A 15,163-nucleotide genomic window follows, 5' to 3' on the forward strand; every position below is an offset into this window, starting at 1 on the left:
TCCTTTTTGGGGTAATTGAAACGGACTGTTGCAGTTTTTGCATCTACAGTATAGTGAGCCACGGTGCCTTTACACAGACCCACTACAACATTTAGTTTGTATTCAATTCAGTTAAGGGTTACATTTTGATGATGTGCGTGTGTGCATATGTGTGCATGCTCTTGTACCAATTGTTTGGTCTTCTCAGCCTCCTGGCGAGTATGTTGTCTCTCCCGACTCATTGCCTTAATCGTTTCCTCCTTCCCTTTCTCCGCCTCTCTTTTCTGGGCCAACTCCTCCCTCAGTATGCTCTGTTGGCGATCAGTCCTGGAAAACACACACACATAATCATGCTTTTATTGCCCACTGGCCTCCAACAAAGTCTGATTTCCAATGCCAATGCCTCCATATGGCTACCTCCAGAGGGCAGCATAGACCATCACTCAGACTGCATAGATTTAGGTCATATTGTATAAGTTTGCAAAATAAAAATGAAAAAATTAAACCAGCACAGTACTCATTTCAGTAGGTAAATAAATTGATGAATAAAAGTAAAAAATTGTGATTCCAAATGAAACCTCACTAGTGCAATTAAAATGGCAGCTTGATTTTTCCACAGTGATGTCACAAATTTTGTTTGACAGAAGACAATAATTCACACATATGGACCACTGACTATGTCCACCAGATGCGTGATGCAATTCGAGTCTTGCCAGTGACAGGCAAGTTGGTTTCTGGTTAACTTCCTGCTCCCTTCAGAACAGAAAATGAACAGACAGAAAAAGTTGTTTTAACTGCCATAAAAATGATTACAAAATACACATTCTTGTAAGAGATACTTAGCTATTGGAAGGAATTCCTAAATAAGGCCATAAGGTCCACATCAGGAAAAAGTATCCACAATGGAATTCCTTCTCGATGGTTCTACTAATGTTTATAGGTGAAGTTCTAGCCAAATGAAATTCCAATGCACCAAATTGTCTTTAAGTATTTAATACAACAAATAAAACATCAGCATCGCATCATACCTCCATCTCCCGTGGGATCAGGAAGTCAGGCCATATATTGCCAATATACGGTATTTTTTTTTATTAGAAGTTTATGTGGAACATAAATCGCATGCTAAAGAAGCATGCGGATGCCACATGGTAAAGAAGGTGCTGGTAAGGCACCAAAAGTGTTTACCAAATGCCAAAAGAAAGTAGAAAAACAAAAAACAATGATGGAGTTGTGAAAACAGACATGACAGCAACTAAATTGGTATTAACCTGAAATCATGATCTCCTAAAACAGCAGTAAGGAATAATAGATATCAATAACTGATGCTAACCTCTGCTGTTCTTCCTTGACTTTAGCAGTTGTTTTGCCAGTGCTGGACTGGGCCTGGTTCTGTAGGTTTTGCTGGGGTCGGGTGTTGGAACTGGCACTGAAAGAGACACCTAAAGCAAAGAGAGAGTTTAAAGTAAATAGATGGTGAATGGCTGATAAATTTCAGTGTATTCAATATAATTAAATCATTTGTTATGGGAGCCACTCTGCATACACATACAATAAACTGGACTGGACAACACATACCAGTCACCTGTACAGGAAGACATAAAGCAGCATGTACTTCCTGAGGAGACTGCGTTCTTTCAACATCTGCAGCAAACTTCTGAAGATGTTTTACCAGTATGTGATTGCCAGCGTCCTCTTTTACACCATGGTGTGCTGGGGGGGGGGGGCAGCATATCCAAGAAGGACTTCCACAGACTGGACAAGCTTATCAGGCCGGCCAGCTCTGTGGTCGGCATGAAGCTAGACCCTCTGGTGACAGTGGCAGAGAAGAGGACTCTGGACAAACTGCTGGATATTATGGACAATACCAGCCACCCTCTGCACACTGTCATCAGCAGTCAGAGGAGCCTGTTCAGTGGAAGGCTGACGCTCCCCAAGTGCCGGACCAAGAGACTAAAGAACTCCTTTGTCCACCGTGCCATTGTACTCTACAACTCCTCACTGGGGGGGAGGAGGGTGTAGCATGAACTTCACTTCACAAATATGGCACTTTAATTTATTTAATTCAATCTCCGGTGTAATAACCTTATTTATTGATTGAATTTTTATTTTATTCTATTATTATTATTATTATTATTATTATTATTATTATTATCATCATTATCATTATTACAATCTCTGGTGTAATAACCTTATTTATTGATTGAATTTTTATTTTTTATTTTATTATCTGTTCTCATTGCTGCTGGACATGTAAATTTCCCAGAGGGAGCCATCCCAAAGGGATCAATAAAGTCAAGTCTAAGTCTAAGTCTAAAAAAAAAGAAAAAAAGAAAATAACAACAGCATCTCAACAAGACTTTCCACCTTTCTAACTGGCCATATCTGACTGCCTGGCTGCTAAAGCAGAGATTTATGGGCAAGTTGAAAACTTCAGACCCGAGGCCACAAATATTTTGCAGAGATGGCCTTGACTCACCTGGACAACTCAACATGAGAAAAGACTGTAAGAAAGCTGGAGGGGGTGTGGCGTTGTCTTACAACAGACATATTGACAAGGAGAGCCATGCATTTCGATAGCTTGTTTTCTTAAACAGTTAAAATGTTAACTATTAATAAAAATATATAGTGTTTACAATCATCTAACCCTAAAATTGGGTGCAAGAATACCTGTGTCTCTCTTTGAACGCTGTGGAGGAATGTTGGCCACGCCCCTCATCCTTTGGAGAACATCTTCTGAAAGCTGGACCAAAAGGTGGAAAGCAAATTAAAGACCAAAACACACAACATTTATTTATTCATTTACTTTTATTTATTTATTTGTTTATTTTTAGTTTGTAACACAGAACTACAAATAGCTTATTTTGACATTTTTATGACAGTAAAAATATTACTTAATACATCACCTAGTCTACCGTTTTTAGAATAGGGAGCATTTCATCCAGTAATGGATGATTCTCATTAGAAAGAGTTGAACGTAGGGCTGGGGGAAAAAAAGTTTACTAAATCACAAAAAAAAATGGTCAACTAATATTATTTTGCCCCGAGGCATTTCCAGCACCATTGTACGCCATACACACAGTAATTTCCAGGGCACAGTCTCTCTCTACGCTTGCAACCACTCATTACCTTTTCAGTCGATTAGCGGCCTCTCGTGGTTAAAAGCAGACACTGCAGTCAGTGAGATTTTCCATATAATTTGACGGACGGACGGACGGACGGACTCAGTGTTCAGCACAATGTTTCCATACAGTAAGTTTGTGTTTTTTTACACGTCTGTGTAGATTCTCAGTCATCCAGGTTATGATAATCCATATACATGGAATTGAGGCAATTCTTCTTGCTTGTTGAATGTGTGGTTTCTTTTTCTTGCTTTCAAAATACATTCCAAGCTAACAGTTTGTTCAAAGGTGCAGCGATAAAGATCTACCTATAATAGTTTGTGCAGTGAATGGAATTACGTACTTAATTAACCAATTACAAATCATTAATATGATTGTTATATGTTGTCTGTTTCTGTGTCAAGTAGGCTTTTCAATGATAACAGCCTTTTGAGAACGAGATAAAGATTAAGAAAGGTATTAAAGTAAGAAACTCGGATTGAACACAAATGGTCAACCTCAACTCTCGACCCCTGTTGACTTTTCATTATTAGTTTTAAAAAATCATAACATAGCTTAATATTTGTCGCTATATATATATATATATATATATATATATATATATATATATATATATATATATATATATCAATGGAATCGTCTTTGGAAGATCTCTTCGATGATGCATTTAAAAAACAAACTCCTTCCATGGTTGAAATCTGCAGCAGAATATACAAATTTACGACACTTCATGGCATTTGAAGGCACCGCTGTCAGAACCCCAAAAGCAATACAGAACCAGATTTGTTTCTTTTTAGATGTAATCATGCGCAAAAAAAAACTACGCCGAATTTACCAGACGAGCACAACTAACTACAAAATAAATGTCTCATCAGTCAATGATCTAATCTCAAAAAGAAAGACAATACTTCAAAATGCTGCATATTTCAAGGGAACTCTGGCCGCTCGGTTCCGTGAAGATGAGGCTAGTCTATCAACCTGTCCTTGCATCCTTCTGCATCCTCCACACATCATTCTTGCTTAGTTAAACACTCGTTTTACCAACGGTCCGTTTGAACGTGCTCAAAGTAGTCCAGATTCAATGTAGGAGCATGATAGAGGCGAATGAAGAGTACCGCGGCAACATGTGTAAAGTTAGCATAGCATCTCAACAAACGCTAGCTTAATTAGCATTACCTTGACTCCACGAAGAATCCTGACTCTGTCCTCGTCGTCAACACCAAAAGACACTTTTCTCGTCGTACTTTCTCCTGAGCCCATGCCGCCTGGAGTGAATAAATGGCGTTCGTACTAATTCTAGATTCCGAACAGTAAAAGCTTTTATTCGCTTGTAACTTTGTCTGATGATCGTGTACCGCCCAATGACAACAGATGGGAGCGGATCGGGTTGCCAGATTCAGTATCATCCCCCTTTACAAGTTCATACACTCTAGAGTAAGATCAGAAAGGTTGGGGGGCTTGGTATTTTCAATTTTAAACAATTAGTGCGTATAACTGTGTATCGAAATGTAAGTCTGTATAATGTTTCATGTAGTTAAAAGAAAAATATCGATCACGGTCTTTCACACGTAGGGTTGCCATAACAAAATATCAGACTCACTATTTATATTAAGTACAGTAAATTTTTGTAGTAGAGTGTACACACTGCAATTGTTCTATTTTTAAGTGATAATAATGAATGCACAAATATTATAATTTATTTGCATATAAAAATCACAATTCACATTCACAACAGTGTAAAAGGGGGGGGGGGGAGACCCAAATCATTGATGTTCTGAGAGATAGCAATCAACAGTATAATGTACTTTTTTAATGAAACAAAAATACATTGTCAGGCAGTCTGCTAACGGCATTAATCAAGACAACTAAACAGTCATTAATAATATTGATTATTGTCTTTGTAAACAAGCTACTTCGGATTTGTCTGCTCCATTTAAGTGGTGTTCTTATATACAACAGTAAATTAATCAAGATTGTATTTCTTTCACAACTGTGACACATAACAGTACCTGCACTATGAGGAGTATGCATATTTTGCAATATTAGTAATGAGCTAGCGAATATAAAATGCAAACACTAAGGATTGTTTATCTACGCACAATTTTAATAAATTGAAACATCGGCCAATATGCTCACAAGCCACACTGGAGCGTGATCCATGAATCTGGCGTGTTTGAGTGGATGCTGAAAGCTGGGTAAACAGGCTCTTTAAACACAACCTTGAATGTGTAGAGATGCTCCCTTTGGCCTTTAATGCTATGGAATATCAATGTGCCTTCCTCATAGTCCAGTGCCACCTCAATTTTCTGCGGCGGCTTGACCATTTCCCGCAAGACTACGTTTGACGAAGACTTGCACACTGTCAGTTTGCCGCTTTTCCACTGGAGTCGCCAGGAGACCGAGTTGTGACCCAGGCGGCTGTGGTCGCCGCGGCGGGGGATGCTCTTGTAACACAACCCCAGTGACCACATGCTCTCCGGGCCCACCTCCACCACCCAAACATGCTCACCGCTGGAAAAGCCCTGGTTGCACATGACTTGCGGGGCACTGGTGAAGCGCTCTTTGTTTTCGCCGTATTGCTGCTTGGTGTCGATGTACTTGGCCGTGCGCAGGTCGTTGCTCAGTTGCAAGCTGGGGTGGGCCGTGCTCGCGCTGAAGGTGAGCTCCAAAGGATTGAAGAGGATGCAGAGGAACTCGGACAGGCGGCTCATTTCGGCTCGGAAGGCGTCGGTCCTGAGGCGTTCCTGCAGTTGCTTGGTGTTAAACGGAGCCTTTGTGGGGATGTTGCAGGAAATTGTGACGGTGGCAGCCCTCCTTAGCTTCTCTTCTATCATTAAAAACCTAGAAACAATGAGTAGAAAAATGTTTAATTAGATCACCCTTGTTTCATCATATACAGCATGCGCTACAGGAACCTCTGTTGAGTTTTCCCAACCAACATTTTTAAGAAAAGCAGCTAAAGTTGTGCAAAAATATGTTCGTCAAACATCTCACAAGTCTTGAACTCCCTGAGCATTAAAGGAAACTAACGCACCACTTAAAGCAATAGCTATACATATTGTAATATCATTAAAAAATAAATATATAGTTAATATACTGGTTTATGAAGCTGCATGACTCCGTCATGTTGAGAGCCTCGGTTGCACTTTGTTGGGCATCCACTAGTAGCTGCTGTTGCTCCTCCAGTGCGCCCACGCCCACTTGCCAGCTGTTTCGACGCTGGCTTTGCTCCTCCTCCAGGAGCTTCTGCAATCTGTCACGGTACCTGAACACACCACCCAAATAAAGAGAAGCCAGGGAACACCATGATAAAATGTGCTTGTGTCCTAAATTTAAAGTATTCATGACCACATCAGCCAAGTGTTAGAGCAAGAGGTAATTAATGGGGTATATGCCACGGAAGACGCGGGACTGTTTTTGCACATCAGTTTGTTTCCGGTTCAGTTTGCGACGTGTGGGCTGCGTCAAAAATACTTGTGCTTCCGACTTTGTGCCCCTGGGTTGCGCGTACCGGAAACAAACTGATGTGCAAAATCACGTCCCGCCTCTTCCGTGGCATATACCCCATACCTTAGTTATTTTGAAGGATGCTCTCAAAATTTTAATGCCATAGGAATTCAAAATGTTGCCTATTGTCACCCCCTAAAAAGTTGTAAGGCTAGCATAAAGAAGTCACTTAAAAAAAAATAGGTTGATATTACGAGACATAAGTCTTATTTCTCCAAGAAAGATTATTTTCTTGAGATAAACAGCCAAAAATCTCATCCAGCTCCATGCAGGTGTTTGAGACGAGTAGAATCATATGTGGCTGTAGCCAAATTTTGGTAAAGTTTTTACTTTCTGGACCTGGAGTTGACAACGCTGATTAAAGATTGTTTAACAAGGGAAGAAAGTTCAATTTGAGTTGAATAAATGCATTTTAAAAATGCAACTTTATTCTCTTAATATTCCCCCTTTTTTTCTGGTAAAGACACCTTCAGTAAAAAAAAAATAATAATAATACTCTTCTTACTTTATTCCTTTAATAATATGACTTTTGTTGTAAAACGTTTATTCACACAGGATGGGTCAAGGTAGAACACATTCATTTTTGGCAGCTCGAGGTATCCCTTTTCGGCACTTCATTCACAGAAATTCAGATTGCCAATCAAAAATCAAATTATCAAATTCTCTCCAGCCCAACTGTCAATTTTTTCTTTCTGTTTATTCCGGTGTTTCAAGTTTAGTCTTGGTGAAGATCTTGATAACACACACTTCTACAGTGCTGACACTCGGTGACAGTGGAAATAACCAACATTATATCACTGAAAAGAAATGTAGACAAACAACGTATGACTGGTAGATTGACAGACTGGCATTTTTATCTCGAACAGTCACTGCCTAGTCTGGCTCTTCAAGTTTGAAGACATAAAATGAGTAAAAATACTGTGCTTTCTGTTTGAAAACAATTGTTCTGTTTAACATATGACATGCTCAATCATTTATTTAGTACGAATAATGTGTTTTTTGGTCAATGCCAGGAAGGTGTCTTGACAGGCAGGACATTTAAATGCTCTTCCACTAGATGGCATAAAGTACAAGTAACCTGTTGCCTTCAGCTACCAGATTACAGGAATAGCGTCTTGTTCAATTCAGCAGGCGCTGAGTTCATATAATGAGTACACTAAGTACATTTGTGATTAAATTTAGACAAAATCATCATTATTTCATGAATTATACTTTGTGACATTTTCTGGTTTGGAAACCCTGTTATATTGAAAAGAAAATAAAAAAACTCAATCCCAGCAAGCCAACACAAAAATATGCTTGCAGGTCTATCTTTGAATCCGGGTGTGTACAGTATGGCTTGTTTTGATAAGAACAAAACCTCAATGTTTTTTATTTTATTTTATTTTATTTTATTTTATTTTTTTTGTCTGCTTACCCATCCACCAGCCTCGCCATGACTTCCACCGTTGTGATGGCCTTGTGAACCAGTTTGTCTCCAACAGCTTCAGAAAGACCCTGCTGCTCCTTGACCTTCTCTACCAGGAAGTCCGTCATTTTCAGCCTGTTGGAAACCACCTGCACGCAAATGCGCATGTAATCCCTGTGTCAGTCACATTAAACAAAAGCAGGACAGACATTTTTGGGTGTCCTATTCCTGTTACAAATTCAGATGGGGAGACAAAAATTGGATACAATAACGTGTGAAATTGTACCAATCATAATTCGCATCACTTAGTCCCACAAACAATATTTCCATTGTACTGATATCGGGTCTGTCCCAGAAAGTTTCCAGGAACACTAAAATTTGTTTTTGGAGCTACAGTTGTCCACATGTAAAAATCCCCTCTAATGTCAGAAAAGTTGATTATCTCATTCAAGATTCTCATTCAAAATTATGCAGCTACAGCATAGTGTTGTAATTCCAATTATATTGTTGTTCCATTATCTGCTATGGTAACTTTTTTTTCACTCAATTGGCCTATTATGCTCTATTTGAAATGTATGTTAACTTAAGGAAATCTATATTTATTTACTGATCACCAGTCAAATGCAGTGCACATGCGAGTGTTGATAAGACAGACAACCACTTACAGGGAATTTAATGAGTCTATATTGCATGTTTGTGGAATGAGCACCAAGAGAGAACCCACATGGTAACTATTGTGCCACCACTCTACCTGTTATTTGTTATTTATACATTTCAACAAATGTTAATGTACATGTTTTTAGATTACCTTAAAATTGTAAAAATCAAAAAGTCTCTTAGATAAATATTTTTTGTCATATTGAAAAAACTTAAAACTTAAAATTTGCCTTTCACATTCAGCTTAATGATGATGAAGCTAACAAATTAAAGTTCATTCGAATAAATAAATAAATAAATAAATAAATAAATAAATAAATAAATAAATAAATAAATAGACTTTGACTGATGAAAGCAGTCTTGATTTTTGAGCAAATTATCCACGACAACTATGAGTCGAAGAAACCCACCTTGTTGCGGACCTCGAGGGCATGCCTCATCTCCCCCTCAGCAACGCTGAAGGTGAGAAGGTCATGGCTCTGGTGTAGCCCCTCCATGAAACACTTGGAACACAGCAAGGTCATGTCGGTGGAGCAAAAGTACACGAGGGGACAGTGGTGAACGTCGCACTCCTTCCCCGTCTGCGACGCCTCGTCCGCGTGATGCTCGCATGCTTCGTCAATCTTCGGCAGGTTCTCCGGCGGAGCGTCGGGATCTGGCGAAGACGCTATGTAGCCGTTGATGATGTTACTAAGTTTGAAGTTCTTCTGCAGGGACTGGACACCGGGAAACTCCAGGCGACACTCCGGGCATTGCATGGTCTTGTTGGCGTTGTTGATGGTCTGCAAGATGCAAACCTGACAGTAGTTGTGGCCGCAGGGGAGAACCACGGGGTCCAAGAAAAGCTGAAGGCAGATAGGACAACTGAGCTCCTCTCTCATGGAATTCATGATGGAAGGTGGGAAACAGGTATTTGAGTAATAATTGCTGATATGTCCTACAAAACACTGGGACTCTTCCTATCCCAGTATTAGCAGCATAGGCTACTTTCTAAGACATCCGGGTTAGGCTGCATGTAAGTCCAACATGAAAATGAGACAGCCAGTAGCCCGAAGTTTGGATTTGATAGGCAGTACATGCACATGCGCACCAAGAACAACAGCATTCCTTTCTTGAACTACAGGAAATACACCATGAGGGTTGTTTGTGGTAAAAATATGCAAAACACATCAAGGCTCCATCAACACCAATTGTAATATCTCTGTGCACTGAAAATGGACTTGAGCATCAGACACAAATGAATATTTTTATTTATTTTTTTCTCTGATTGGTCTGCAGGATGAGCGATGCTGACCGAAAAGGTTATTCCCAAAATAATGTAATATTCGACAAATGCTTTTGTAGTTCAACACGAGCAAATATTTACATGTTGCTCAGAATTGGGCACACAGTAAATGTGGGAACCTGCTTTAGTACACACAGTTGAATCACGTGTACCGGATGACTCATGTTGAGGGTAAACAGAGCATGGAGAAACCCTTCTTGTTTTTACTGTAGTGTTGTATAAAAGCCTGTCAGCAGTCCCTGTCATCTTAAGTGTCACTGGAAAATGTTACTCATAAAAATAGCCAACAGTTAGCTTGATATGATAATAGTAAAATGAGTTATTTAGGGAGCCAACTGTTGGAAAATACAATCTATATATGTGATGTGATCACCCCACTCTGGTTTGATTCAGTTCAAATGAACTCTAATTGGTTGCTGTGATTGATTAGAATGATTGCCGTGATTGTCTGTTTTGGTCAAGTTGGAAAGCAATCCTCTATGCCCTGGTGCACACCAAACAAGTTGAGGAGAAGGGCTCTGACGCGGTCTAATTCACTTCAGTGTGAATGCTACACAAACCAAAGACATGACCCAGTTTTGAAAAGAGAGCAAAAAAAATAAATAAATAACATAACACGTGCATGACAGTAGCCTACAGACGGACAGAACTACCGTCTTTACGCAGTAATATAAAATAATCATTGAGGTCAGCATGAGCTTGGCCAAATCAGGTGCCATAAAGGTCTGAACAGCCTATCTATCCTATACCAACTGCTTTTGGACGAGACTTGGTGGCCAATAATGTAGCGGGTCCCGGCTGGGTGCCCGCTGGCAGATATATAGATAATCCTGGAAATATCAGAAATACGACACGTAAATCAGCGACGCTGGACACTTGTTGCTCTTTGTCCATGCACTTTGATTATCTTTTATTTACATGTTCATAGAAAACGCTAACTACAATGGTGAAATAATTCTGCTTGTCAATATGCTTCCCATTCAAGCACTAGTTTCTCATCATAGTTGGATGACATCATTCACATAGAAATGTTTCCCTGTTACAATACAAATTTTATCACAAATAAAATTTACAAAAATTGTTTTCACCAAAAAATATACATTTTCTCTTTATACTCATGTCTCCTCTATCAACATTCATGTGTACTATCATCTATCATGTATGTACTTCACATCTTTGCTCTCTATTCAAGAGTATTTTTGTAATGACTTTACATTTTATAAGTATTCACCTTATACGACAGAATAAATCTACCTTGCAGTTAAGCTATAACACATTTACTTCTTAAAGAAAACTAAATGAAAAAACTATAATGACTGCCTCTTAACCATACATTGTACAGTCTCAAACATTCCCGGCCGCAATCAACGTGCTCCATTTTAAAGTAGGCCGACGACACGGACGCAGTCATCGCCAACTCGGGCGAGCATTAGCTCTTTGTATTTTAAGCAAAGAGTCATTTAATGAACCAAACATACATATGGTTTGTAAACAATGCATATTATTCCATGCATTTATCTGAAAAGTAAATTACACTTCATAACTGTAGGGGGGCCTGGGTAGAGGAAAAACAACACTAGTAGAGTTCGAATCCATTGAGAGTCCAAACACCAAAAAAAATGCATACAGCAACCAGGGATGGGCAAAAAATGGCAGCAATCAATTTTAATTTATTTTTATTTATTTATTTATTTATTTTTAAATGGACAGATGGGCCTGCATGTGAACTGCATACAAAGTATGTAAAATTATTTATTTTAATAATGAAATAACAGTATTTACTTTTATTTGAATTAGCCAAGATGTAAATAAAGGTTTCAAATGAAATTAAAAAGAATTTGATTAATAAGGGAAAAAAAACATTTTAAAATTGCTAAATAAATGCAACAAATATTCCAAGACCTTTGCTAATGTAAATGCTTGGTGGGCTCAATTAAAGAATGGAATGGGCCAGGTGTGGCCTGCGGACATACTTTACTACCACTGATATGTTATTAAATAATACTGAAATACACTGTACAAAAAGCAGCTGAGTGCCAATGTTACAAACAAAAAAACAAAACAAAACAAAAACAAAACAAACAGATGAGTCAAACATTTGGTCACAAGTGTTGAGACATGTTGATATTCTAGTTTTGGATTCCAGTTTACCACATGATCAAGTACATTTCATGAGAGTAAAAAAATAAATAAATAAATAAATACAAATATTTTGATTCTTGGATTTATATTTAACCAGTCCTGACCAAAAATCCTCACCATTTCCTCGGAAAAAATAAAATAAAATAGCCAACCAAGCACTGAGAGTAAATACATTTGCACACTCAGGCCAGTATATTTTATAATCATTAATCATGTATATGAAAATGAAGAGAAACAAAAACTAAAAAACAAACGAACATGAAACTAACAACTGTCGTTGTGCTTTTATAATTGTATATGTGATAAACAACATTTGTAGATTCCGTTTAATCATATGCCCTTATTCATTTGTGTTTGTGTGAAGACATGTAGATTCAGTGGTTGGAGAGATTATGTCAAAGTTGGACGAAGTCATGATTGTCTGGCTGGTAGAACCTGCGAGTTGCGAGGGTGGGGGGATTGCAGCAAAGCAGGTTCAACATGATCTTAATCTAAACTTGAGTTAAACTTGAACATCAAAACAGTGAACACAAGAGAACAATGGATTTGAGTTACTTCACCTTGAGCCATGTGCGTCAATGTACAAAACATAACAAGACATCAATAAGGCCCTGATATGTCAATTACTTTGTTCCGCCAATTGGAGGCATTATTAACGCAGGCCTATAATGATTTTGAAAAAAAGAAAAAGAAAAAAAGAAAAAGTTACTCTGCTGCAGTAACGAAAGAAAGAAAAGCAAACAATGCATGAGTGAATGTGTAAGTTTCAATGCATTACTATTTGAAGCACTGACTTAACACTAATTTGCACTAATATACCTGTATACTGCATATTGAATTGAAATCTTCATTTACACGATGGAATGATAAGGGGTTCATTAAATAACAGACAGGCAAGGCATACTGTATTTTGTTTTGCCATTATTGGACCTCATATTGTGGTTATACTAATTGACATTTAACACAAGTAGACATTCATTTTATGTTCAACACATATTTATTTATATATTTGTGCTTTCAATTTGTTGACCAAAATGTCTACACTGAATGAATTAGGAAAAAAAAAAAAAAAAAAAAGATTAAGGTTTAATTTCTACTCAGTCAAGACATGTTTTGCAGGAGCTATAATGTGATATATGCCATCACATTTGTATGTCAAAATAACATTGACGCCATTTGAGGTGTGCAAACTTTGTGCTGAAGGGCTACATTGATTTGTTTTTTTTTTCTTTTAATGCACATACGGTATGTCAAGGAAATAGTCCATTTGAATTAAAATAAAATTGGTTGTTCTAATAAAAAATAAGAATGTTATTATTATTTTCTTAGTTTTTATTATTTATATTGAAAGTAAATATCCAATAAACATATAAAATATTTTATTTTACTAATAAAATACTTAATTCTCAGTCTTCTACCATGGTGAATGAGTCGGAATTTCTCTTACCTGCATCTTTGAAACAGATCATCCAGATTTTCCCCTCATCTCAGCTCTGAGCTTTCACATAACCTGCTTGCTGGAACACACTTCTCATGTGACACAGAGCATTGATGCTATCATCAAATTTAAGGTTGTAGTTGTTTTTATATTGTTTAATGTTTGGGGTTTGTTATTGTTTTAGTTTCGTTATTACTGTACTTAGAGTGCTGCTTGGAGGTTGTTTTTTTTTTTTTTTTCAAATGAGTGCACTTTGTTGAGTTAACCTAAGGCCAAACAACAAGACTGGCAGGCTGACTGACAGGTTTGTCACCGTCTGCCAACTAAGTGATGCAGGCCGGTCACAGGAGGCCCTGACACCTTGCGGGTAGTCAAGACATCCGCAACAGTGCAAATGGAAACTGTAGAATCGAGTTTCTACCTGAAGTTGCAGGACTGGATACAAAGGTATAAAAAGGATATCTCGGAGTATTTCAGTTGTATTTCAGGTGTTTAGGAACCAAAACCAAATTGTTTTGTTATATAATAATTTACAATAATTTACGCCTACAACTTTTAACTTCCAGACTAAATTTAGCTCCTCACTGTCAGACAAAGATCCCTCTGTTCAAATGTATTGCTTCAACTTGCTTCATTGAGACTAAATGCTATACTTTGTTATTAGCAAGAGGTCTTGGCACACATACAGGTGTGTTTTTCAGGGGATGGTTATTTGTGAGTTTGTGAATAGTGAACCACAAATACTAGGTGGGGTTTTTCTAATTGTTTCCATGCCTGTGCACTCTTTTCACTGACCGGCAAACAGAAGGGGCATCCATCATTCAGTCACAATCAGCGATCTGGCTCTGTTGTTGTTGTTGTTGTTGTTGTTGTTTTTCTTGTGGCAAGTCACGGTTAAAGGAGCTGGTCTGTCTCACTTATTTAGCACTCATCATGATATAAATTTTGTCTTGTGAGTTTTTCCAGCTGGCTTTGGCCTACAGATCAAGAGTCTGGATTTGAATTTACAATCTCTGAACTGTGATGCGGATGTGCTAACCAGTTAGCTCGCGCTAACTAACCGTTTAGGTGTCCATACAAAATTGGTGTACACAAAATTACAAATTCAGCAGGGTTTTGAAGCAAATCACAGTATTTCATCCAAATGTAAATGTGTCTCATAGTTAGTTCATACTCTCTTGTCTCATACCTATCATTTGCTTTTATCTTATTCAGTCAACTCAAAAAGGCCTGGTGAAGCATTGTGGCTGCCTGACCCAAAAGCCTCAAAAGCTGTCTCATTGTGGAGTGTGGACCTTAGCCAGTTCCTGAATAGTTCTGTTAACCCCAAAATATATATTCTTTTGTACTTGGAGTCAAAATCAATATATTTCATTTTAGATTTAAGTTTAAGACAATTTCTTTAGTTCAAAAGCTATGTACGTGTCCTCTGTGGTGTGACAAAAGCGGTTTGTTTCGTCTCTTGTGGTGGACTTGTGCCGTGTTTGGGTTGACTCACACTGAGGAGGGATCTTCGATAGGAGTTTTTCCACTTAGTCATGAGCAGTCTGCACATCCAAAACCAAATTGTTTCCATTGTGGGGAAGCATCTTTTCTGTTGATGATGTGCAAAAAAATACAATTGTAAA

At 38.1% G+C, this 15,163-nt stretch overlaps 2 protein-coding genes across 3 annotated transcripts in view; both read right to left on the reverse strand.

Moving 5' to 3' along the window:
* Window positions 1–4,511, reverse strand: part of LOC144014754 (MICOS complex subunit mic25a-like) — a 32,487-nt gene extending 27,976 nt beyond the window's left edge. Inside the window, exons 1-4 of the mRNA XM_077514986.1 lie at window positions 4,275–4,511; window positions 2,647–2,719; window positions 1,310–1,418; window positions 168–306 (exon numbers count right to left, since the gene is read on the reverse strand). Of these exons, the coding sequence (XP_077371112.1) occupies window positions 168–306; window positions 1,310–1,418; window positions 2,647–2,719; window positions 4,275–4,358 (405 nt within the window). The 5' untranslated portion in view covers window positions 4,359–4,511. The remainder of the gene's footprint in view (window positions 1–167; window positions 307–1,309; window positions 1,419–2,646; window positions 2,720–4,274) is intronic.
* Window positions 4,512–4,777: 266 nt separating this feature from the next.
* Window positions 4,778–13,677, reverse strand: LOC144014753 (E3 ubiquitin-protein ligase TRIM39). 2 transcript variants are annotated; one of them, XM_077514985.1, is made up of 5 exons: window positions 13,545–13,677; window positions 9,081–9,515; window positions 8,023–8,162; window positions 6,196–6,363; window positions 4,778–5,939 (listed from the first exon to the last, which is right to left on the reverse strand). In XM_077514985.1, exons 1-5 carry the CDS (start codon window positions 13,548–13,550, stop codon window positions 5,231–5,233), a joined length of 1,458 nt encoding a protein of 485 aa, XP_077371111.1. In that variant the 5' UTR covers window positions 13,551–13,677; the 3' UTR covers window positions 4,778–5,230. The 2 variants fall into 2 exon arrangements, with proteins under 2 accessions (XP_077371111.1, XP_077371109.1); XM_077514983.1 differs by lacking the exon at window positions 13,545–13,677 and having other exon boundaries at window positions 9,081–10,651.
* Between the last annotated feature and the right edge of the window lie 1,486 nt (window positions 13,678–15,163).

The sequence above is a fragment of the Festucalex cinctus genome, chromosome 2, assembly GCF_051991245.1.
Source record: "Festucalex cinctus isolate MCC-2025b chromosome 2, RoL_Fcin_1.0, whole genome shotgun sequence".
Taxonomy (NCBI): domain Eukaryota; kingdom Metazoa; phylum Chordata; class Actinopteri; order Syngnathiformes; family Syngnathidae; genus Festucalex; species Festucalex cinctus.